Source organism: Danio rerio, chromosome 4 (assembly GCF_052040795.2).
Source record: "Danio rerio strain M-AB ecotype USA chromosome 4, GRCz13ab, whole genome shotgun sequence".
Taxonomy (NCBI): domain Eukaryota; kingdom Metazoa; phylum Chordata; class Actinopteri; order Cypriniformes; family Danionidae; genus Danio; species Danio rerio.
Window position 1 is genome coordinate 47,563,181 of NC_141024.2, and position 24,770 is coordinate 47,587,950.

General features: G+C 34.8%; 2 protein-coding genes across 3 annotated transcripts in view; one reads left to right on the forward strand and one right to left on the reverse strand.

Annotated features, from left to right (window-relative positions):
- The window catches only part of LOC137491165 (uncharacterized), a 514,718-nt gene that overhangs the window by 202,445 nt on the left and 287,503 nt on the right, over positions 1-24,770 (forward strand). The window lies entirely within an intron of this gene.
- LOC137491121 (uncharacterized) overlaps positions 1-24,770 on the reverse strand; it is a 27,738-nt gene continuing 2,968 nt past the window's right edge. Inside the window, exons 3-8 of one of the 2 annotated variants that reach the window (XM_087249012.2) lie at positions 11,560-11,707; positions 6,441-6,712; positions 5,044-5,240; positions 3,963-4,056; positions 2,283-2,470; positions 1-398 (exon numbers count right to left, since the gene is read on the reverse strand). In XM_087249012.2, coding sequence (XP_087105138.1) covers positions 196-398; positions 2,283-2,470; positions 3,963-4,056; positions 5,044-5,240; positions 6,441-6,712; positions 11,560-11,652 — 1,047 coding nt within the window. In that variant the 5' untranslated portion in view covers positions 11,653-11,707 and the 3' untranslated portion in view covers positions 1-195. Of the gene's footprint in view, positions 399-2,282; positions 2,471-3,962; positions 4,057-5,043; positions 5,241-6,440; positions 6,713-11,559; positions 11,830-24,770 lie in introns of those variants that run through there. The other variant, XM_087249011.1, reaches the window with a different exon arrangement.

Below are 24,770 nucleotides of genomic sequence, written 5' to 3' on the forward strand. Positions count from 1 at the left end.
TTCAATGTAAGTTTTTTTTTATTCTCAAACATGCCAACAGAATGTTTGAAACATTGTCTTTAAATCACAAACTGTATGAAAAAGGTAGTAATAACACTAACATACTGTATTTTGTAAACTGCATATAAACATGCATACAAACTAACACAAAACATTTGAAATAAGGGGGGTGGGGGAGTTGTTCATTTGACAGCTTCAACGGGAGTTGTACTGTTCGTCTAAGGCCTTAATGACACTTAGAACCTCAGACAAGCCAGCCACAACCACAATGGAGTCTCTTGATACTGCAGACCTGCATTTTATACAGGCTTGGCCCTCGTCCACTATTGCCTCTATGCACTGTCGACAGCCAATAAGGCTACGACAGCACCGTGACAAGACAGGACTGTCCATCACTCCTGTAATAAACACACACAGAAAAATATCATTAAACTGGAACTTTACATAGTTCTGGTACATACTTCACACAGCTCTTATGGTCAGGGCTGGATTAAGAACACATTGAGCCCTGGGGTTATAGCAAACCCAAGGACCCCAATTTATTTTATTGGCTCACAAAAGTCGTTTTATTGCTATTAATTTTTTGCTAATAGAGATTATCTAATTTTCCACTATTTGATTTATACTGCATTTGATTATTATAAATGTTTTCTATTTTACTAAAGTAAGCGTAAAGCATAAAAACTTAATCACATAACATGAACTTTATTTAGGCTGCCAAAATCAGCAAAAAATATAACTAACCGAAAAACACCTGCAATACTTTCTAAACAAGTGCTTTACAACACTTCAAATAGGGTTTAAAATGTTTACTTTACAATTTATCCAAGCAGAACTTTCAGGTAAACATTAAAAATCCTTGGTTCCAATTTCCCAAAATTTTGGTCTGAAGTCAGTCAATTTCAGAAGGTTAGCATCTTTTTTTTTGTTGGCCTCAGTTAAAATGTCAGATGAAAGCTTGTACCAATATTCAATTGCTTTGGATTATTACTGTAATTTTTATAAAGTAAACATTCCTAAAGTTTGCTTTCTAACTGGTTTAGTTAGACTTGTATGTATTCTTAAAATAGACACTCTGCAATGATGGACATTTTGATAACCGATTGTGTAGGCTATTTTATTTGGATGCACAAAGTCTTGGTTATATTATTTGAGAAGAATGGAACTGACATCGCTTCAGTTATAAGTCCATTCAGCATAATCCCGCCTATCTCAGCCTATCTGACTGCAAGGTAATAACAGATACAATTTATTTCTTGTTCTATGATGCACTTGGCTAGCCTACCCTTGACTGGCCTGTTCTTGCAGTAGAGCCGAAATAAGGGACTAAAACAGGGCTACTCAAAATACAGATTGGTCTACAGCCACTCTGAACCAGTTTAGAGGCCTCACTTTTTAACCCTAATGAGCCAAAAGAAACACTTTACAATATCTGCATGTGAAAGCATAAACTAAAGCAAAAAGGTGTTTCCTGCATCATGACACAAATTAATTAATATAATTAAGGGCCTCCCTTCTGTGGGCCCTGTGGCTTCAGCCCCACCTAGCCCTTGTAAGCCCGCCCTGCTCATGATACTTCATACTGATGATCACTAATGACACCAAGACTGAAATTTTATAATAATACTGCAGCAGTACTTTAAAAAAAAAAAAAAAAAGTAATTTAGTCTTTATGACTGGGTTTCTGAATCATTTAAACATGTAAACACATTAACAAAACATAGTTGTGTTTGTATTTGTAGCTTAATTTAAACTTGTTTTTATCATTGTATCATTATATCATTTTATCATTGTATATAGTGTAACATTGCAGAGCAGTTAGAATTTAGGGAATCATATTGCCATGTAATGCTATAACCCAAATCATACCTTTTCTGCAGTATGCATTTATAATCTTTTAGAGTGTTATTACACCCGTGTAGATTTCTACTAAAGTCTCTCTAACATAACTATTTTATGCAGCACAAGCCATCAGTTACATTCAGTAAAGCCGAATTTATAGTACATGATTTTAACCCTCAACAGATCACTGTGGTGTTCAAAATACTTGTTAATTACACTATGCGACAATACATAAATGATCCTGAATTGGAATATTGTAAATATCGTAAATATTTAATGGGTGTTTTTACAACATATTTCAGAAAGAAACTATTGATATTATGCCACACAATATTTTATATCCAGGGCTCCCTTCAGGGAAAGTTTTATAATTTTGCATGTGAACTATGGTTCTTTTAATGAACATATTGTACATGTCAGCATGTTGCCTAGGTGATTACCTCTGCAAACACAGCACTTGAACGATGTTCTCAGAACATCACTTTGCCGTTCTGTGAGGCCCTCACTGCATTTGCACAGCTCTCTCAGCCTAGCAGACACAGCAGGTAAACCTTCAGATGCTAGTAGAAGCTCCTCAATTTTGTCTTTTATATCACAGAGCCCAGAGTCATCATGTCGTGAAGTTTGCCTTTTACAGAAAAATAAATATAATTATTGACAGATGATAAGACAACAATAGTTTTATTTTTTTTCTGTGAATGGCTTAAAGAACTCAAGGCTCTTATGAGGTCGTAATTGTAGCCAAAGTATGCATTAAAGCAGGGTGTCCAAACTATGTCCAGCTAATTTGAACTCCAACTTGCCTTAATACATCTGTCTGGATGTTTCTAGAAAGCCTAGTAAGAGCTTGATTAGCTAGCCTAGTAGTGTCTGATTGAGTTTGGATACCAGCTTTAAGGCACACTTTGGCTACAGTAGGACCACATGAGAGCCTTAAGTTCTTTAAGCCATTCATAGAAAAAAAATATCAAGCAGTGAGGTATAGCAGGGGTGTTTAGGTCCGTGTGAGGAAAGGGATTGGTAAAATGAGATGCCGGATCCGGCATGTTCCAGCACAAATTAAGCCCTGCCCATATGATACTTTAATGAAAATATGTTTTTTTTAAATAATGTCAACCAAAAAACACAGTATGGACAAGAACCAATGTCAATGCAATAACTGACCCAACACTTGTGTTACCAATTTACCATTTTTTTTATTTTGGTGAAAACCAGCATTTTAAGAGATTAAATATCTGTGCCATTGGTTACTGTGCTATACAAGTACATTTCCATCAGCATCTCATCAATATATTGATATACTGCCATTATGCTGCCATATTTCATAATGCTGCTATGCCTCAATATTGCTCCATTTTATGTAGTAGGCTGTTTGTTATTAATCAGATTAATGTCTGCATGAGACCAATTTTACTTCTGTATTTTGACACCTCTAAGAGAAATAAAATATTGAATTTGAAAACTGCACAGTGCACGTCTTTTTTTGTTTTATATTATTTTCTTTTTTGGATGTAGTAAAATAGCCACTTCATTCAGAAATGAACACTGACAGTTTGAGGGGCGTGGTTTATTATATCATTCTCATGCCCAGGCCATCACACAGATGTCAGAGAAGGCCTATTATTTTAGAGAAGTAAAAGCATTTTCAGATTTGAATTAAAGATTAAGACAAATCATTTTGTAGATAGACTTTAGCACAGAAAGCAAAGATTAATTGTTTAAGACAAAAACGTAAGCTAACAAATTAGTGTTTTAATCCCAAGCAGATGTTAAAAATAAGGGAATTTAAAAATTTCAAGGTTTTCAATAACTTTTCAAAAAATAGTTGTAATGTAAACTGAATGTCCCATCAGACCTGGCCAAACTAAAACAATGAGAATTATAAAACAGTAATAAACTATGCCTATTTTAAACTTTTTTTTTTTTTTTACCAGACACGAGTTGGTTTTGAATATGACAGCAAATATTTTGAAAGATAAATCTAGTAAAAACACTAGCATGGTGGTAGGGTTATTTAAAATAATTTGAATGGATATAGAATGCAATATAAAATCTACTACAGATTTTCCATAATTTGCCTGAACAGTAATGAAAAGTTTAAAGATTATTCATGATCCTACCCTAGTTTTCTTCGCTTTCTTTTACCCATCTCTACAAATACTTGCTCAGTCATGGCAAATATTCGTCTTGAGCTCTGTTTCCAGTAAGACGAACCTGTGTTAGGAAGTTAAAAAAAAGTTGTAAAATTCAGAATGATAGCATTATTAATGAGCAGGGGTGAACTTAAAGGTACAGTAGGTGATTTGCGACAATGGCAACTAGCTAGCATAAATCTCTGAAACACATCACACCTTAAAGATGTCCTTACTCAGGGACAAGTGGTTGGTCGGCGGCATGCAGGAATTACACTCATTACCAAGCCATACTTGCGGTCCCAGACTGAATAGTCAAAGTAGCATGATAAACAATATAGTGAGCACGTCACAGGTTGTCACTGCTCAAAAATGAACAGATGTGAATAAAGCAACTCCAGCTCAGTAAAGCAGGCAGGGTGGAATAGCACCATTTACTGTTTTGTTGTTAAACCAAGTTAAAATCTACACTATCGATGCTGTAAAAGGTCCCTTACAAAACTGAAAAGTCACATCAATCGTTCGCCAGGAGATTTCAGTGGCTGAAAAAAATATCATTTGTAACAAAAACATCTACATCAGCTTTGTAAGCTAAAACAGTTTTAAAACAGAACATGACCTGTCTAACATAAATACTTCAGCCATGGTGTCGTCCTTTCTCCAGCATGCAAAAATAATTCCAATGTTGATTCAGGAGTTTAAAAAGTTGATTCAGCATGTTTTTATCACTCGCACTCTTTCTCTCTCATGAACCCGCAGTGTGTGTATGCGTAAACAGCTGCACATTAGTTCAAATCTGCATTTGCTCACAGACAGTTTGAGCTACTTATCGGAATTATGGGAGACGTCGGCCCGAAAATATTTAATTGGATGAACATTTTTTAGTCTAATGCCTTACCCAGAATATAAAAATACATTTAGATCATTTACTATAATCAATAATGCTATCGGAATGTGAAGAGTCTTTCAACTACCACAACAACATTTTTCTGAAGACAATCACCTACTGCACCTTTAAGTACTTAAAAAAAATATTAATTCAATATTTACTCCAATCCAAAACACCCACCTCTTATGCCAGGGGTATCTAGGAGAACATTGCCTTGACTGTCAGTCAAGACAATGTTTTCGTCTTCCCCCATAGCAAGGGCTTCCTTCACTTTTAGTTTCATGGCTGACAAACAGGCCTCAGTTTCCTCAAAGGGAATAATTAATGCCTTTTCCTGCACAATTTTTTCCCCCTCCAGCTGACCAAGGAAAATGGTTCTGTGAAAACACAAATACACACTGTACCTATCAAAAGTAGTTATTTTAACAGGGTATATACAGCAATTAGAGTACATTTCAATATGAACTTTCCATACATTAAATCCCCAATAGGTCACTTTGGGTTTCACTGGTAACATTTTAACTTACTAAATACTGATTTGTAAGAAAGCACTACTATTGAGTCTCACAACCTCTATAAAAGTTTCAGTAGAATTACAAATTCTGACCTATAAATTATTTAATAATTACTCACATTTAATACATCAACACATACATCTATAAAAACACAGATGCATTGTTCTAGATTTTTCTGGCTTGACTGTGATTTTTATTTTTAATAAATTGGCCAATTCCATATTGTAGAAACAAAAAAAATGTGTATAAAATGAGCATGTACAACTTTTGTCTGTTCTTTAACAGGCTGAGATAACAATTGCACTTTAATCATGATAAAAACAAAAATTTACTCAAGATTTTATCAATTTTATATATTACATCACATCCCGACATTTACAGATTAAATTTAGGCAAACTTTAGCATAGTGCCAAGTGCTCAAAATTATTGTATACACCCCATTCTGGAAATAAATGTTATCCATTTCTCAGTGAATATAGGCAATGTATTTTGGTGCAGAATTACTAAACATATTTATTGAAAAAATATTTTAGTGACCAAAGATATTTAGAAATTGAAAACTAATTTATTAAATTGAATTAAATTTAAGCAAAATATTGCAAAAATAAACAACCTACAACATTTAAACAAAATATTTATTTTGGACCGTTATCATATGTTATTTTGTTAGATAAGCTGCAGATTTGGCTTCAGTACTGACTAATCTAATGTATATGCACAAATATAATGTTGTAAAGGTTCATATTACAAATATTAATTTAAAATGGATATGTGAGGGTGTACTTCTATATGCTGAGCACTGTATATTGTATAATTAAAAAAAGATACAAAATATAATATCTTGTAAAATAATATTTAAGATTTCTAATACTTTAAGGGCCTTGAATTCCTCCAATTTGCTTTAGCAACTTTTTTTACCCTGTGGACAACCTGTTTAAACCCACATTGTTTTATAACTTAAGTCAACTTTTTTGTTTAACAAATTTGTTTATTTCACTGCATCAACATTTTATTGACATGGACCAATATATATCTGCTAAAAGTTACTGATTTTAACCTACCTCTGAAACACTTTTGAGGTGACATTAACTGCAGGACTAACTGTGCGTGCAGAATTTGTTGCAGTGGCAGATCTAGAAAAGCTAAATCTTGGTCGACCGGGATTTGGGTAAGAGGGACTTGGCACTGGGCTAGGCAGTGGCCCAACTGCCTCATCGCCCATCACCTCAAATACACTTCCACCATTCAGGTCCAAACAGCTGAAGTATCCGGATGTTGTGGGGAAAATCGAGACCCCCGCATTACTTATTAAATATACACTTGACTGTGTTACCTACACAAAGGAGACAAGATAACAAACATCACTTAATCAGAATACAACTCAGTCAGAATATTAAGCCACACTTTGGACAAAAATTGTATTTGCTTTCAGTGCTGGAAACGCTTGTGCAGTGTTCGAACTACACCATGGCCTTTAGGGAGCCTATTTTTTTCTGATAAAAATTTTTTTTAGCACAAGCTCTGTGATTGGTCGGCTTGGTACCGGTGATGAGCATGGGTGTGGCTGCACTTTCAGGACCGCATCTTTAGGACCGTCACCTGTCGGATTGGATCATGGATGCGCTAAAAAGATGGACGACGCGGATGACAAGGAAAGTGTGAGTACCGATTTTCTATTAAGTTTTATTTTAAACTGTTAAAGTATGTGTTTTTGTAATGCTGCTGTTTTAAACTGTGAGTTTATGCAGAAATGCCCAATTAGCCCGCATTATTTTTTTCCAGAAGAATAAAATATAATAATAATAAATATGGACAATTTTATACAGCCAGAGTGAGAGCTGCTATAACAGTTAATTAATTTTCTAGAGTTCGTTTTCTAGTTTGATTGAATGTTACGACGTTCATAGTTAAGGTATAAAACATTGTTGATTTAATGGCTTGTTGACTTAACGGCTAATGTGCTTAGTGAAACATGCATTAAACTAAGATGGTAAAAGAATGTTGATGTGTGAGTTTCAGATTTATCCACATTTTACTGTATTGTGGAAACCTCTACTCAATGTTGTATTACATAAGCACATTAAAAATTGTGCTGACTGCCTGCTTGCCCCACAATGTGTTAATAGCCTGATGTTTTGTCATCGTTTTACAGTGATGAATGAGATGTTTGACCGTTTATAAAGTTAGGCTTATTCTGCAGGCCTTAACCATATAGAGTCTCATATCTTTAATGTATATCAGGTATGTTTTACCTGGCGAATAAGTGATGTCCAATATGATTGGATTGCTTAGGCTCATTGTAGAAAAGAAAACAAACTACAGGATTATTTTCATTGAGGTTATGTCAAGCTGTTGAGTAACACTATAACATCTGCATACTATAAATAAATTATTAAAGGTTCAGGACACCCTGGAGAACTTTTTTTTTATATTAACAGATTTGTGTGTGTTGAGCATCAGTTAAGACAATGTTAGCACCTGTGTGCTTTAATTGTGGGGAAAACTGGATAATTTTGAGCTTTTGTCAGCTAATTTCAGCTTCCTGGTTTAAAATGATTTTTGGGGCGGGATCAAAATCGGCGACGTAGTGCAGTACTGCAAGTGCAATGATGACGCGTCGGTTTCTCATTATTATTCATAGCGGAGTTTCTTATCCTATTAGAAGAGCCGGCTGCTTAATTATTCATGAGACCTGCCAGAGTCAAGCCCAAGCTGTGAGACACGTCACGGACCCACGGCACGGGCACACAGTATTTAGCTGTTCATGAAGGCTCATATGTGTTTCTTTCCATGATTCACTTGGTTTGTTGCATGTTTTCCCCCGCGATCTTGTCAGGGCCGATCATACAGAAAAGCTGTTGTGCTGCAAGCATTTTTGTCGGGAGAGCAGCACGAGAATTAGAGAATGGCGGACGCTGTCTTTTATAAGGAGTTCGTTCACATTCAGAAACAACACTGTGCTGCTGTGTTCGCCTAAATCCTCCAGATTACCAGCAGGGCTAACGGTTAAAATAGACAGGTCAGGAGACCTGCTGCACTGACTCTGCTGGATACGGGGATCGAGGGAAAATCCTCATTTATAGGGTTTACATGAACACACTTATCTTTATAATGATATAAATTGTGGTTTTGTGTATATGAAATTACGAATAACAAATGTTGCAAGGGCATTAAATCACTGTTCATTTCTTTGCATTTTAACTTTGTAAACTATAAACTCATGCGTCTCCTCACGGTTTGTCTCATTTTGTGAGCTAGCTAGCTTCGTTCGCTCACGTTCTCCCTTGCTGGCCACGCCCACTCCTGCCAGATGCTCGCAGAGCTCCACGCCCATTAATCATGCATCTTTTGAAAAAATTCTGGAAGTAGACTTTAACCGAAAGTGGGGGGTGTCATGGCCCTTTAAGCATTAACAAAGTTCATTTATTTTTATTTTATTTGTTTAGAATTGACTCTACATTAACAGACATTAATAAGCAGTTTATACAGTTACAAATGCTAGCTGTGTTCTTGAGTTTATAGCATATCTATGATGAAGTGTTGCTTATCTGTGATGTTCTTTTTCCAGAGGAATGTCTGGCCAAATAAGTATATAAACTGCATGCTGGGTGCTACTCATTTATGAACCCAAGTAAAATGATTTGCTGTTCTGTGGTGGTATTTTAGTCCATATTTAAATGATTTTTTTTTCATAGGCCATCGTATATGCTCTAGGTGTCTTGAGGAGCTTGTCTTTGGATTATGCTGAGCAGGTCTTTCTTTCTGGTAAAGATTATCCTTACAGGTTAGAATATGGCTTATTTTTGCACAATGCTCGAAGAGCCTTCTTGTTACTGGTATATGTTAACTCAACAGTGATTGTTCTCTAGTTCAGTGAAGTAGAAGAATTTAACAGACAGATTGACAAACAACTGACGAAAGAAGAGAGACCATTCAATAGGTGGGTATTGCTCTTATATACTTAAAAATATAGAGTTGGGAGTAAGGTGTCCTGTTTGGTTCTCCTAACAGTGCATAAGCTTAAGCCATAAATAAATAAATATAATTATAAATGTAATTATATATATATATATATATATATATATATATATATATATATATATATATATATATATATAATTATATATATATATATATATATATATATATATATATATATATATATATATATATATATATATTTTTTTTTTTAAACCTTTTAAATGTTAACCTTTTGAATTCATATACATGATTTTACATATTCTAGAATATGTATATTCATTTATTTTATTTTCGGCTTAGTCCCTTTATCAGGGGTCGCCACAGCGGAATGAACCGCCAACTTATCCAGCATATGTTTTACACAGCGGATGCCCTTCCAGCCGCAACCCCACGATGGACGCCCAGTGTTCTACAGCCTCCAGTGCCTAGACTCTGCACGTGAAGCGTGGCTAGAGGAGAAATGGTTGTGCCCAACTAAGCCTAGTTTCTCTCAAGATTTATTGCTTCACTTTCATCAATTGGTAAAGCTTTGTTCCTCCACTGTCGCCATTGGCTTGGGACTTGTAGAGCTGCGCATCAATGGATTTGCTCTTCATTGTTTGGACTTTCAGCTGTGAAAACTAAACCACACTGAACTGAATTTAATAAATGTTAAGCTGCTTTGACACAATCTACATTGTAAAAGTGCTTTAGAAATAAAGATGAATTTAATTGAAATTGATTAGAATATTCAACACGCTTCCATTTTTCTCAGAAAAATATTTATAAAGGTGCTGTTGACTAGAAATTTTCACCAGATGTTGATAACAATTTGTTAAGTAATTAGATTTGTTTTCTATTCATCTATTTTTTTCTTTGGTTTTCAGGTCAATAGCACCTTTAGAAATGTTTTCAGAAAAAATGGAAACGTGTTGAAAACTTAATTTACTCCACTGTGTGTGTGTGTGTGTAAGCATATATATATATATATATATATATATATATATATATATATATATATATATATATATATATATATATATATATATATATGTGCACACACACATATATACATACATACACACACACACACATACATGAAGTCTCTCCCTCTCATTCACAGGAGCTAAAGTCTACAGCCAGTCTAAATGCAGCAACTAATTAAACAGTGGGGTCATTTTTGTGGTTGAATTGCACTGATTAAAATTTTTTTTTAAAATATATAAAAAAAAAAAGATTAAAAAAATGAGTGTGTGGATATTTATATAAATGTACATTCTTGAATCATTTTTGTTTCTTGACTCTCTACAACCTGTTTTTTCAAATTAGTAACTGCGAATGCTGATCCCATTTGATTTCAATTTATTTTCCTTAATACTGAGCTAATTAGTTCAATCTAATGGGGTTCATCAATAGTATTTTTAAAGGAATTTAAGATTTTTAAGGCACTCAACTATTTATTCATTTATATTTTAGGGGTAATTGTTACTCAAAGTAGGCGTATCAAACTTTAACCACTGGAAAAAAAGTGCCTGAAAGTCTCCGCTATATCAGTTAATCAGGTAGGTGGTGCTGGAAATGCAGACCTGAAACTGAAGTTTCGCTATTTAATTCAATTCGGTAGGTGACGCAGTTAAACTGGTACCAGAAATGCAGTTTCACTATGTCACCCAATCCGGTAGGTGGCGCTACCGCATAAAAAAATTGGGTATTAAAAATGCGGTCCTATAAATGCAGGCCTGAAAGTGCAGCTACTCCAGTTTAGCAGGATCATAGTATAGCAAACAGCGAGCCGAAGTATCAATGCAAGGCTACCAGCAAGGCAGGCGCGGGGGGTCATGCAAACCCTTGAAAAAGTATAAATAAGCCTTAAATCGCCGTCTTGCATGGATGAATGATTATTTTTGTACTTTTCCAAAACAATCCATGATCACATTACACAAATCTTAATCCGCACGTCTAAACAACTCGATATTTTTGACGACACCCCCCCCCCCCTCCCCGTCAATGAGGCAGCACGTGCTCATGCGTTGTCAATAACATATTTAGCCTAAATATGCTTCACATAGACTAAACTTATAATTTTAACAAAACATCAACTGGAAAACGAGTCTTATCTCCTGAATCTTGAGAGCTCTTTAAGTAAATTTTGAGTTCAATCGTTAGGTAGTCTATATTTTTACATTCTATCAAGATTACGTCAGTTTAACGAGAACAAACCTTAAAAATCCTTGCTAAATTATCCACAGTCACGTCATCCTCCCTTAAAACTGCGGAAAAGGAGCCTCTCTTCAGCGTATAAGTGGTGGACATCTTGCCATCGTTTGCTAGACGAACGTTACAGGGCGCCAATTTGATCTGTAAAGAACTTATGTCACATCCGTTTAGAACCACCTGCGCTACTAGTGCTCGTGTCTTAAGCACATGCCGCCACCTACTGTTCATATCATACAGTCCATCAGGATTTCAGCTCTTGATTTCAAACCTCGGTCCATTCAAATGACACACTTTTATTACATTATGCCTTAATTATGTCGTTCAGTTCAGTATTATATATTGAATTAATACCTTATATAAGCTATTATCTTATACATTCCTATTAACATTTGTGTATAATAGCCTACATAGCCTAGGTTTCTAACTTTGTCAAAAAAAATTAAAATCAATACAACAAAGAAAGAAAACAAACAACAGAAAATATAAATATATATATATATAAAGGCGAAAAAGCGATTAAAGTGTATCCTTAAAACGATTGTCACAATGCATTAAAAAATAGCACCATTTTTAACCCACTATTGCTCAAAAGTTATGTTTTTAAAAGAAGACAATTTTGAGGAGAAATGTGTCACATTTGTGCATTTAACAGCTTAATCCAACCCAAAATCTGTTAGTGACACCGCATTCAAAAATCAAATGTGGAGCAACATGTACTTCATCTACAAATCCACAAAACAAGCAAGTCACATCAAAATAACCATATAAATAGATAAATTAACAGGATAGATTTTGTGCAAAATCTGCTTCAGTAGCACAAATTTATGTTTTTATTGTATGTTTTTATACAGAATGACTGGTTATGTGCATATGATATGTAATACTTTTGGTTAAGATGGTGTGTGTAAATGCTACAGACGTAGCCTATTTGAGCATACAAAAGGTAATATCTGGGTGTAAGAACACACCAAATACAAACAAATCTATGGATGGCAATTTTCAACAGAAAAAAATAATGTGCTTCAAAAAATCTGAATTTTGACATAGGCAGTTGACACAATTTATAAGTAAAAACTGTTATATTTATGTAGTTCGAAGTCTGTTTGAAAAAAAAGACTCACTCACTTTATTATTATTATTATTGTTTATGTTTTACTGAACTGTAACATAAAAATATTGCCAAAATACAGCCAAAAATATGTGTAATTGCTAAAAAGAAAAAAATCTTGAAATAATAATATACAAATAGTGTGAGAGCAATTTATCTGCATTGTATGGACATTTATCTTCATATAGAGTTTTTTTTTTTTTTTTTATAAATTATAAATAATATTTTTTCTCTATGACTTGTCAGAGTTGTTGGACAACAAAACTTAACTATTTTATAGTGGACTATTTTATAACTATTTTCATGAAAGTTAACATTGTAAATAAGCTCCGAGATAAAACTTAACAATTGCACATGGGCTTCACAGGGAGCTTCAGTCGCATGATTTGTATGGGGTCCTTCCAGTTTTTACTTTACAGAAATTAGTTTACAGAAATAAAGAAAATAGTTACTATACTAATACTATTCAGTGCCATTTGTGTCCCTAGGGCATTATATGGTACAGAATAATTAAAAATTCAACAAGAAAAAATTTCTGATAAGATTATCCAATTTCAACAATAAGACCCGATTATAAGTGCTAAAATTAAATTAAATTTAAAATAATTACTCTAATTTCAGTGCAAGTGGCTGAATTGCCATGTCCCAGTTTATGTATGCTCAAGTTCAGTTAAAAGTATAATTTAGAAAACCGAATAAATTCTATGCTTTTTATTTATTTTTTTTATTGTCATATAATACTTCTCACCAAATGCTATAGTTTTTAATAAATTAAAACATTTTAATAAAATCTTTAAATTAATGTGTGTCCCTGAAATGAATGTCTCCGTTACTTTAATTGTAATCCACATAAAAAAAATCCCACTGATTGTTTCTCTAGTCACATGATTCTCAGGAATTCTCACAATTATGGAAATTGTCTACAAGAAGCAGAGTTAGTCTCACTCTTTTATCTTCTTTTATTTTAAGCTTTTCAGAGTAGTTTTCTGTTGTGATAAAACATAACATGTTCACCCTGTTACCCATTTTCATAAAAGGCAGGGGTGTCAAACTCAATTCCTGGAGGGCCGAAGCCCTGCACAGTTTAGTTCCAACCCTGCTCCAACACACTTACCAGGTTTCAAACAAGCCTGAAGGACTCAATTAGTTTGATCAGTGTTTAATTTGGGTTGGAACTAAACTGTGCAGAGCTGCGGCCCTTTTGGAACTGAGTTTGACACCTGTGATATAAGGGAAACATTTTCTTTTCTTTTTTGTAATTTTGAGAAATACCGTTAATAAACATGTTTCAAATCTTCTTCAGATCATCATGTGCTAGCTCGTTGTTCACCATAATGGTAGTAATGCCTGAGTTTTGCAAAAAATGTTACTCCTGTTACTGTCCACACTGTTACTGTTTTGCTTATAGCTTAAACATGGTTTATAGATCAGTTTAAACCATGTGCATGATTTTCTCAGGGAACGGCACGCTTGTCGGCTGCAGAAAAGCAAAAATGATACAGGGCACGCCATGGTGCAAACCAAAATAAAATATTGATTTTAAAATATAGTTTTATTTGCAATTTTCAGTATTTCACTATTTGTACTCTACTATCTGTATGAAAATGCTCTTTATATTTAATTTGGCTTTTTGGACAATTGATGTGATGTCTTAGATCTGACATTGAAAAATGTTGCTGTGTTTTTGTTGGATAATTCAGTAACCATCATTTTGTTATTAGTAATCGAATGAGAGTGTGGCAAACAAGTTGCCTAGTTCCTATTGTAATGTTAACCCTGTTACTCCTCTTTCCACCCTGTTAATGATGTAGTTTTTTCATATTAATTAAATAAAATCAACATAAATTACACATTTTTCTGGTTACTTGTATCCAAAGAACTGACAAAATTAAGTCACTTAAAAACAGGATTTAATTGCATTGCAATCTATTTTTATACTAAATGAAATACATTAAATTTACAATGTGTCATCATAGCAAGCTTTTTTAGATAACTCTTGTTTAGTAATAGCTTTTAAAAAATACTATTGTTTGTGTTCTAAGCAATAACAGGCATAAGCAGTGTAAAGTGAGGGACATTTTAGCCCTTGGAAAATGTAAATATTATAGTAACTATTTATTTTAAACACCTTTAAAAAGGTACGAGAATGTTCTGTAAAAGGGGCACATTTGGCCTGTGTTACATGTGAAAAATCTGTAAAAAATGCTATGTAGTATCCTGAACTGGACCAGTATATTTTTTCTTATAGTTCAACATGTGCTCCTTCAACTGAAATTATAAAAATACCAAAAAAATGTAAAAAAAAAAAAAAAAAAATCAGTGACAGTTACTACCCTGAAATGGCACTGAATAATAGGAATAACCCATAAATTTAAAAAACGATTAATTAATTTGATTAATGAAATTTCTTAATTCGTGCATTCAGTCTTCTCTGTCAAATTGCATTACATCCTTTTTTTTTTTTTTAATATTACAGTTTCTTAATCTTCTGACAAAAGGCTTCTGACTCTGTTCCCCCAAATTGTCATCTCTCGGTTGTACAAAAATAGAGGACTGCTTGGATTAAAAATAGTCAGAGTATGAAGGTTACAATGAGTTATTTTATCTGAAGAAGGAATATTAGGTTAGTTGTTGTTCATCTTTATAACTATGACTGGTATTGTATTTAATTAAATTGTTATTGACTACTGTTTTCTTAAAGTGCTACAATACTTGCAGATAATTGCTACTTTTTGCAATATATTACGTTAGATGGCCCATAAGGAGCAAATATTTTACCGTTCATTGAATCATTTATTCGTTTTCAGCTTAGTCCCTTTATTAATCTGGGGTCGCCACAACGGAATGAACTGCCAATATATCCAGCATATGTTTTACAAAGCTGAGGCCCTTGCAGCCGCAACCCATCACGGGGAAACATCCACACACACTCATTCACACACATACACTACGGTCAATTTAGTTTACTTAAATCACCTGTACAGCATGTTTTTGGACAGTGGGGGAAACTCAAGCACCCAGAGGAAACCCACACCAACACAAGGAAAACATGCAAGTTCCCCATAGAAATGCCAACTGGCTCAGCCCAGGCTTTGAGGCGATTGTGCTACTCACTGCGCAACCGTGATATATTTAAAATACTAAAAATAAAATATTGTGCTGCTATTGTCACATCTTTTTACTAAGACTAGATACCCTCTATTACTAAATATAGAATGGACGCAAATGCGCTGTACGTCACATTAACATTAGGCATATCTTTTTTTTCCATTTAAACGTACGCCCACTTTTAATTTGAAAAACGTAAACCCTTGCCCCGCCTCTTACGTTTATATTCTCTTGCTTTCAATGCGGATTGATAGCGATATGTTAAGAAAGCACGCAGGAAAGTTTTGCTTTGCGAGTTATCCATCCTGAATTGGTAAACGGCGTGTGCTCCGTTCTGCTTTGCCGATTGCAAAGCGTGATTGGGAAACGGTTTGCCAGAACATACCCTGACCCTCCTTTTCTTCTTGTCAACATAAAATGCATTGCGGAGCGCCTCACGTCTCTGGAATGAAGAAGCGCGTTCGTTGTGATCGGCTTTTATGAGCAACACATATTTGTTAACTGGCATGACAGTAACACGTGCAAACACACGTGCTTACATATGTTTTTTGCCAAAAAAGGAAAATGAAAGAAGGATATTCTGGCCACAGTTTGACAGAGGAGTTGACGAACCAGCGCTGATCCTGGTCGTCTGTGCTGCCTGGAGCCGCGTCATAAACTCAACTAGGCATATTCATGATTTAGTGCAGACTACAATCAACAAACCACCCTTTTTTCCATTTGGAAAAAAACAGCTATTAATAGTTCTTATATACATTTTAAATAGCCTAATCTACAAATCAAACAAAGACAAATATTTTATAACTTCGCACCAAACTGATGCTTTCATTTTACAGCTTATAAAACATGTATGCAAATTAATGCAGTATCACATGTAAATAACAAAATTGTTATATGCTTAGCCTATACTTTACAAAATGTATAGGTTCAAAGCCTTATGGTTCATTGTCATTATCTTTCACTATAGGCAGCGCGTGCGCACATGAACCGCAAGTAAGACGGAGGAAATAGGTTAAGTCATTATGGCCAATTATGGCAATATGTAAAATGTTGTTTTCTTATTAAACATTTATTTCTGAAATGTTACTAAAGTGGTTTATAGTTAAATGAAATGTTCAGTTCTAGATATAACATATGGATGTTATGTAATGTAAGTCAGTAATTGTAATGCAGCATCTTAATGAACAAATATGCGCTAGTCATTGGCTTATATTAATAAGGAGTTCAAAAATGGTCACGTCCGTAACGCAAAATTGTGGTTGTTTAGAGCAAAGACCTGAGATGAATTGGCGATCATAATTAGTATGGACATATTTTGGCTTTGTATACAAAGTTTCATTTTATTTGTTATAATATTTATTCCACAGTATAAACTTTTTCATTAAATCGTTACGGACGTGACACGTGACCGAAGCTGCGTGATGTCTTAAATATGTAGCTCATAAATCAAAAGGGCAGTAATGTTATGAAAAAGTAAGGGTAATTAATTATACTACAGACTCCAATCCTTCTGCAGAATGATTACTGTTAACATAAAGCATGGAAAAGGTGAGTCTTTAATCCCTTATTCTAAAGCACGAAATGTGGTTGGATTATAATGAAATTTACCATTGGCACAATCCTCATATTTCATGGATAAACAAACCAATTTCATTAAAAATTTAACAAGAGCACATCATTACAATAAAATATAGACCTTAATGAGCAAATTTAAATAGGTTTTGTTATTTTGGTCAAAAGTTAATTTTTTCATGATAAGGTTGACATTTTCATGGAATTGCTCATATATATATATATATATATATATATATATATATATATATATATATATATATATATATATGTTGTGGGATCACCTGGGGCCTGTTTCAGAAAGGAGGTTAAGTGAAAACTCAGAGTATTTTAACCCTGAAATGAGAGAAACTCTGGGTTTTCCGTTTCAAAATGGCAGGTTTGTCAAACTCAAGAAATCAGGGTAAGTCAAGCCTGTTTCTGAAAGAGAGGTAACTTTAACTTAGAGTCAGTTACTGTGGTAACTTACTCTGTGAATCTAACCTGGTCCGGAGCAGGTTTTATTCGCTAAACTCTGAGTTTCTGTCGGTCTCCTCCCCTTTTTTAAAGATGAAGCGGTATTTTTCGCCTTACGTCTCCGCACACCTATTTTAGAGCTCATTTTGGAGATGTGCATAAAAACGATTGATGGAAACGTCATGATTCACATAACTTTTGAAAATACGCATAATAAAACATGTGCATAACTGAGTAGGTTAAACTTTTATTTGATAAGATGCACATAAAATACTAAGTGCACTTAACAAATTACAGTATGTACATTAAAAAAAGGTTTGTTAGAGATGATGATGAAAATGTGTGTGAATGGACAAACCAGCAGACTGAGCACACTGCAAAACATCTTAAATGTTGTTTTAGTCATTCTAAAATGCCTTTACTGTTTCAGTATTAGTGTATATGATTAATTACCTCCGAGCGTCTGGAGCGTGTCAAGATCTCCGCGTCTCATGGCTTCAAACGCCCCCACATGTTTATTGTGTGTCAATTGTCTTCTGAGACGCAAGTACATTAATTAAATAAAAAAATCATTGATGCAGCTTCTTCTACCTCAGTAAATTCTGTTTTTGCTGTTGATATTTGGCGCAAGTTAATCAGGAAGTGACGATTGTGTTCTCTTCGACTCTTAAACGAAGAGGATAAAAACGCTGTTTTATTTTTAGGCGTTATTCCAGTTTTGCACAAATTTATGTAATAGCCTATATTTTGATGGAAACACAGCTATTGCCTACATTTTTGTCACACACAGAACAAAGTCACGTACGAGGCTTGTCCTTTTTTTTCATAAATAATTAGCTTAACCTTCGACATGCACTGTTACTAGTTTAATAGGATTATTATTCTGTCTAAAAATTATTTTATTACTGCTTACCTTCTTAATGTTATATCAAACTCTATCACTTGATCAATAAAAAGGCAGACACATAACAAGTGCACTGTAAAATCTATTAAAACTGATAAACGTGTATAAAAGTATAAACGTCACACATTACATTACTTATTTTATTATACTTAAATGTTTAAATACTTAAAATTAAAAATTACGCATTAACTTGAGCAGCTGTTTTCCCACGCTAACTGTCTCTGTTTCACTGATGGTTGCTTCTTTTTAAATATATACGCTCATATTTGCTATAACTTTGCATGAGCAGATCAAGTTCAGCTGGAGAAAGAAATGCTGATCTCTTTTTTTAAGATGTTGCCATAGTCACTCATAATATCTGCGCTCTATTGATAATGCCTTTTTATAGTCACAGTGTGCGGGCTTAACTCTGAGTTTGTCTACTCATAGTTGTTTGACCTAACTCAGATCAGCTATTCTGAAACTGAAAACTCTGAGTTTTTAATCTCTTGGTAAATCAACTCAGAGTTCAAGTTTAAACTTTGAGTTGTTTGAACCTCCTTACTGAAACAGGCCCCTGGTGTCCCCAATAGATTTTTCTATTATCCAATCGTATAACTCTTGGGTGTGTATATAAGGGAGGATTTTGGTGTGTGTTTGTGTACTGAAGCGCTTGTGCGTCACTACCGGAGTCCCGCTGGTTCTGCCTCTGCCCCTTCCGTTCCTGCAGCGTCTGCTGATAAGATTGGCTGTAGCCTGTGTTGCTGTCACCCCAGCTGGATCGCGTTTTATTCCTGGGCTGTTTTAATCTACAAATGCGTCCGTGAGTGCATGTTGCCAACGTGGCTCGCAAACTAGAGGAAGGATAACTGTGTGTGGGCACACCGAGGGAGCAGCATTAGTGATATTGCTGCTTTATAGACTGCTGCTTTTATAAACCACTGCTTTATAAACCACTGCTGCTTTTATAGATCACTGCTTGATACTGCTGTTTCATACTGCTGCTTCATTACTGCTGCTTTATATTGCTGCTTTGGAGTCCGTTTGATGCAGCTTCATTTGTCTGATACCGGATTCATGTGCGAACCTTAACGTGAAGATTCCAACCATTGTGCTATGAAGCACAGACTCAAATTGCCTTCACATTGAGTACTTGCATACTAGTAGTAGCTGATACATTTTGAGTGCGTGGATTCATTTGTGTTTTCTGGGCTTCATTATTTTTCTTTTCGTGCCGAATTCATTGTTTGATTTGTGCTTCCTGTGGGAAGTTTTTTTTTTTTTTTTTTGAGTTTATTGGTTATTATTATTATTTTATTATTATTATTATTATTATTATTGATGTTTTTTTTTAGTTTTTCTTGCAAGGAGATTTTTAGGAATCTCTCTTGAGGAATTTCTGTGTTGTGTGAGATTGTGACTGTACAATTGTTAATTGTCATTTTTGTTTTGTAGGAGCTGAGGCTTCCAGGCAGGCCGTTGGTTGTCCATCGTGCGGTGGTGGGATACGACACTGAGTGCAGTGTGTGTGTTGTGTGCTCACGTATGCTTGTGTGCGTGTGTGTGGTGCACTTGCGGTAAGACCATTTGTAATTTTGTAGAGTTTGGTGCTACATAACTAGTTTACCTGCCACTGGTAAGCCTCTACTCCTCCCATTGTTTTTGTTGTTGTTATTTATGTGATTGTGCAGCTACTATTAGCTACCAAGTTTTTTAAAAGTGATATATATTGGATAATTATGTAAAGTAATAAAGTCTTTTTTGTATTTTTGGTATTCACGTCTCATGCCTTTTTCTTCACACAAAGAACCTGTGTTAAATTCCCTGTGATCAGGGTGGTGTAGTCAGCTTTAATTTAGTATTTTTCTCCCAACTTACAGCTCCGCTACATATACATACATACACACACACACACACACACACACACACACACACATATATATATATATATATATATATATATATATATATATATATATATATATATATATATATATGCACATACACACATACATACAGACATATACACATCATTCCAGAGTTCCTGAGTTGACAGTGAGCAAATAGAGTGTACCATATTTGTTCAGTCAATATGTTGTCGTTTAACATTAGAGGCTTGGTAACATCCAAAAGAGGGAATATACAAAAGAGGTGCATCTTAATACAAAAAGAAAAAAAAAAGAATGATGAATAAAATGGGAGAAAAAAAATCTACAAATTAATTAATAATAATTATAATAAAAAAAAAATGTCATATTCTCTTGAATCACAAAATCTTCCAGATATAGCAAAGTTGACTGTGAGGAAATACATTGTCATATTTTTAGTCAATATGTTCTCATTTGACATGAGGAGTTTAGTAACATCCAAAGAGTATAATAGAAATAACGTATACGAGAAAATAAAATAAAAAAAATACATTTTCTAAAGGCCAGGGAGTTCTTCAAAGTATTTCATAAAGGGGGAGCATTTGTCTAGGAACTTGCATTTCGATCCTCAAATCATGTATTTAATCTTTCCAATTGAATGTAAGACATCACTTCCTTTATCCTTCCAGCATGCGTTGGGGGGTCTACCTTTTTCTACTTGAGTAATATTAATTGTCTTGCTAGTAGTGTAGTGAAGGCAATAACTGAAAGTATGTCTTTACTAAGATCAATATTCTCTCTTGGAATCCCCTTCCAAAACTCTTCTAACTTGGGACAAAACCAGAACATATGAGCAGTGGTAGCAGGTGATTGTGAACATCTACCACATGCAGGGCTAACATTTGGGTAAATTTTGGCTAATTTAGATTTAGTAAAGTGTAGCCTATGGAGAACTTTAAATTGAACTAAACCATGTCTAGCACATAGTGAGGATGAATGCACCTGAGTTAAAGCACCTGCCCATTCTAGATCTGAAAATTCTCTATTTAAATCACTTTGCCAAGCTTCACGAATAAACTCCAGGTTCTGTGGGTTTATAGATGTAATAATTGAATAAATGCTTGAGATGAGTCCTCTGCTTTGTGCGTTCAGCTCAAAGCAAATTCTCAATGGGTGATCTAGGGGGGATTACTGGAAAGAAAACAAATACCTTCTTGATGAAACTCCTAATCTGCAGATCTGTGTAACGGGAAATGTCCTACAAGCTCTTCAAAAGAGCAAAAAGTATTGTTTAGTATAAATCTTTTAGAAACCTAATTCCCCTTTCCTGCCATGTAGAAAAAGCAGAGTCCATGTAAGACGGTGGGAATAGAATGTTAGAGACTACAGGACCCAAAATGGAAGCGGATTGTAGACCAAAATGTCTTTTAAACTGGGACCAGATTTTAAAGGTGTGAATTAATACGGGATTAGGAGAGGAGAAATAATTATTTCCCATTAGAGAGAGTGAAGAGCAAACCAGGGAGCTAAGTTTGAATTTAGAGCAAGATTGTTCCCCTTGTACCCACACAGGGGTATTTGGGGGATCCACACTAGGTAACCAGTAAATTGCTGTCTGGATATTACTTGCCCAGTTATAAAATAAAAAGTTAGGTAGTGCCATCCCTCCCTGACTTTTTGATCTTTGCAATAAGGCCTTCCTGATGTGAGGAGTTTTGTTCCACCACACAAAGGAGGAGATTAAACTGTCTAGTAAAAAAATTCTTCCTAATAAAAATAGGTATATTTGAAAATCAATATAAAAACCGTGGTAAAACAGACATCTTTATTAGGTTAATACGACCCGCTAAAGATAGGGGCAGAGAGGACCACCTCAAAAAGTCTTTTTTACAACGATCCAAAAGTGGACAAAAGTTGGCCTTAAACAAATTATTAAATGATCTGGTGACTTTTACACCCAAGTATCTGAAACTCTCAGATACGATTTTGAAGGGGATAAAGGAAGAGTCTCTAAAGGAAGGTGGAGTGATTGGGAAAAACTCACTTTTGTTAATGTTTAGGTTAAAGCTAGAGAATTTGCCAAATTCTTTTATTAATGACACAATTTTAGGTATTGATATGACTGGGTTTGATACATATAGCAAAACATCATCGGCATATAGGGAAATTTTATTCTCTGTACCATGTCGCATAATACCTTTAAAGTCAGGGGACTGGCGAAGCCTAGCAGCTAATGGTTCAATCGATATTGCAAATAACAACGGTGAGAGGGAGCACCCCTGTTTGGTGCCTCGATGCAATGGAAATATTCAGAGTATACATTGTCTGTGCATACTGAAGCAACCGGAGAGGCATATAACAGTTTGACCCATGAAATAAAGTCTGTAGGAAAGCCAAACTGTTTAAGGGTGTAAAAAAGGTATTCCCACTCTAGTCTATCAAACGCCTTTTCAGCATCGAGAGATATTATTGCTTCTTGTTCACCTGGGGTAGAATGTGTGTATAATACATTATATAAACGTTGTGTATTGTTAAAAGAATTACGTCCACGAATAAATCCAGTTTGGTCATTAGAAAGTACAGAAGACATGACAGGTTCTAGGCGTAATGCAATAATTTTTGATAAAATTTTAAAGTCCACATTAAGAAGTGAAATTGGCCTGTATGATTCGCAACAAGTAGGATCCTTGTCTTCCTTTGCTAAAAGAGAGATAGAAGCCTGTGTGAGTGTAAAGGGAAGTGTTCCAGCAACAAAGGACTCGTTATAAACTTCCACAAGAAGAGGTCTCAGTAAAGTTGCAAACTTCTTGTAAAACTCTATTGGGAAACCGTCAGGTGCTGGAGCTTTACTGCTTTGCATTGCTGCAATAGCCTCCAAGACATCTGAGACTATAACAAGTCTTCCCAGATAAGAAATTAAAGTCAGAACTTATAGTGGGTAAGTCAATTTTTTCAAAAAAAGAATCTAAAAGTGTAAGATCGTTGGGATATTCTGAGGAGTATGAGGTAGAGTAAAAATGGACAAAGCTCTCATTAATATCCTGAAGAGTATATGCCATAGATCCAGAAGTAGCCTTAATGCTAGTTATCATCCTTGAATTACTTAATTGACGAGACTCAACAGCCAATAGTTTACTCGCTCTGTCCCCAAATTCATAAAATGTATGACGGGTTTTTAATAACCTCTTCTCTTCTTGTGATGTTGAAAAGCAAATTATATTCTGCTTGAAGACTAACTCTTTCCTTATATAAATGAGGGCAAGGAGAGATGGCATACCGTTCATCCAACTTATTAATAGCCTCTGAAATATACCTAAGCCTAGCAAGTTCCTTCTTTTTCACATATGAAGAGAAAGCAATTATTTAGCTTTTAATGTCTCTCATAATATAGATACATCAGGTGTGTCATTTAAATCCAAATAAATCTTAATCTTATTGGTTAAATAATTCATAAATTCTTCATCTGCCAAAAGCAAAGAGTTTAGTCTCCAGGGCGTAAAGGGGAAATGCTTAAATGGTATTTTAAGTACAAAAGAAGAGGGGGCATGATCAGATAATAATGCTATGATACTGTCGTAATTCGACTTCTTATCAATTAGAAATGATCAGACTGGAGGTTTTGAATATCAGAAATTAGACTTTATTTTCCATAATAAAGCCGAGAAAGAGCAGAGCAGACCCCAGAGCATTCTGAAGTCTCTCCTGGACAATTCCTATCTTTGGTTCTCTCTTTCTCTGCTCCTTCTAAAGTCTCTGTGTATTCAGCAATCTTTATACAGGTTATTTTCCACACCCCTAGGTGTCTTGTTTTAACTTTTAACCATTTTAGGATAGGTTTTTACTCTAGGTGGCCCTGTTATTCTTGGCTCCCAGCCAGCTTGCTATGGTCAGCGAGATGTCACAGGTCTATGTCCTGTCAGCAACTGTTTTGAAACCAAAGTTCTCTCTCCATAGATGCAACTTATGCAAAAGGACTAAGTGTTAACATACACTGTCATGATAGCATAATCACTTGATAACATGTTACTCACTCTAGCTTCTGCCACATATAGCTTCATACAAGTATTTAACATATATAATCAGTGCTTTACATATTCAGTTATTCTACACAGTCATTCTTCAGCACAGCCTTCTCCTAGTGTTGCTCCTGTGCAAGCATACTCATCTTACACAGTATTTTTAACACATGCTGGCATGTTTGCTGCAAACACTACATACA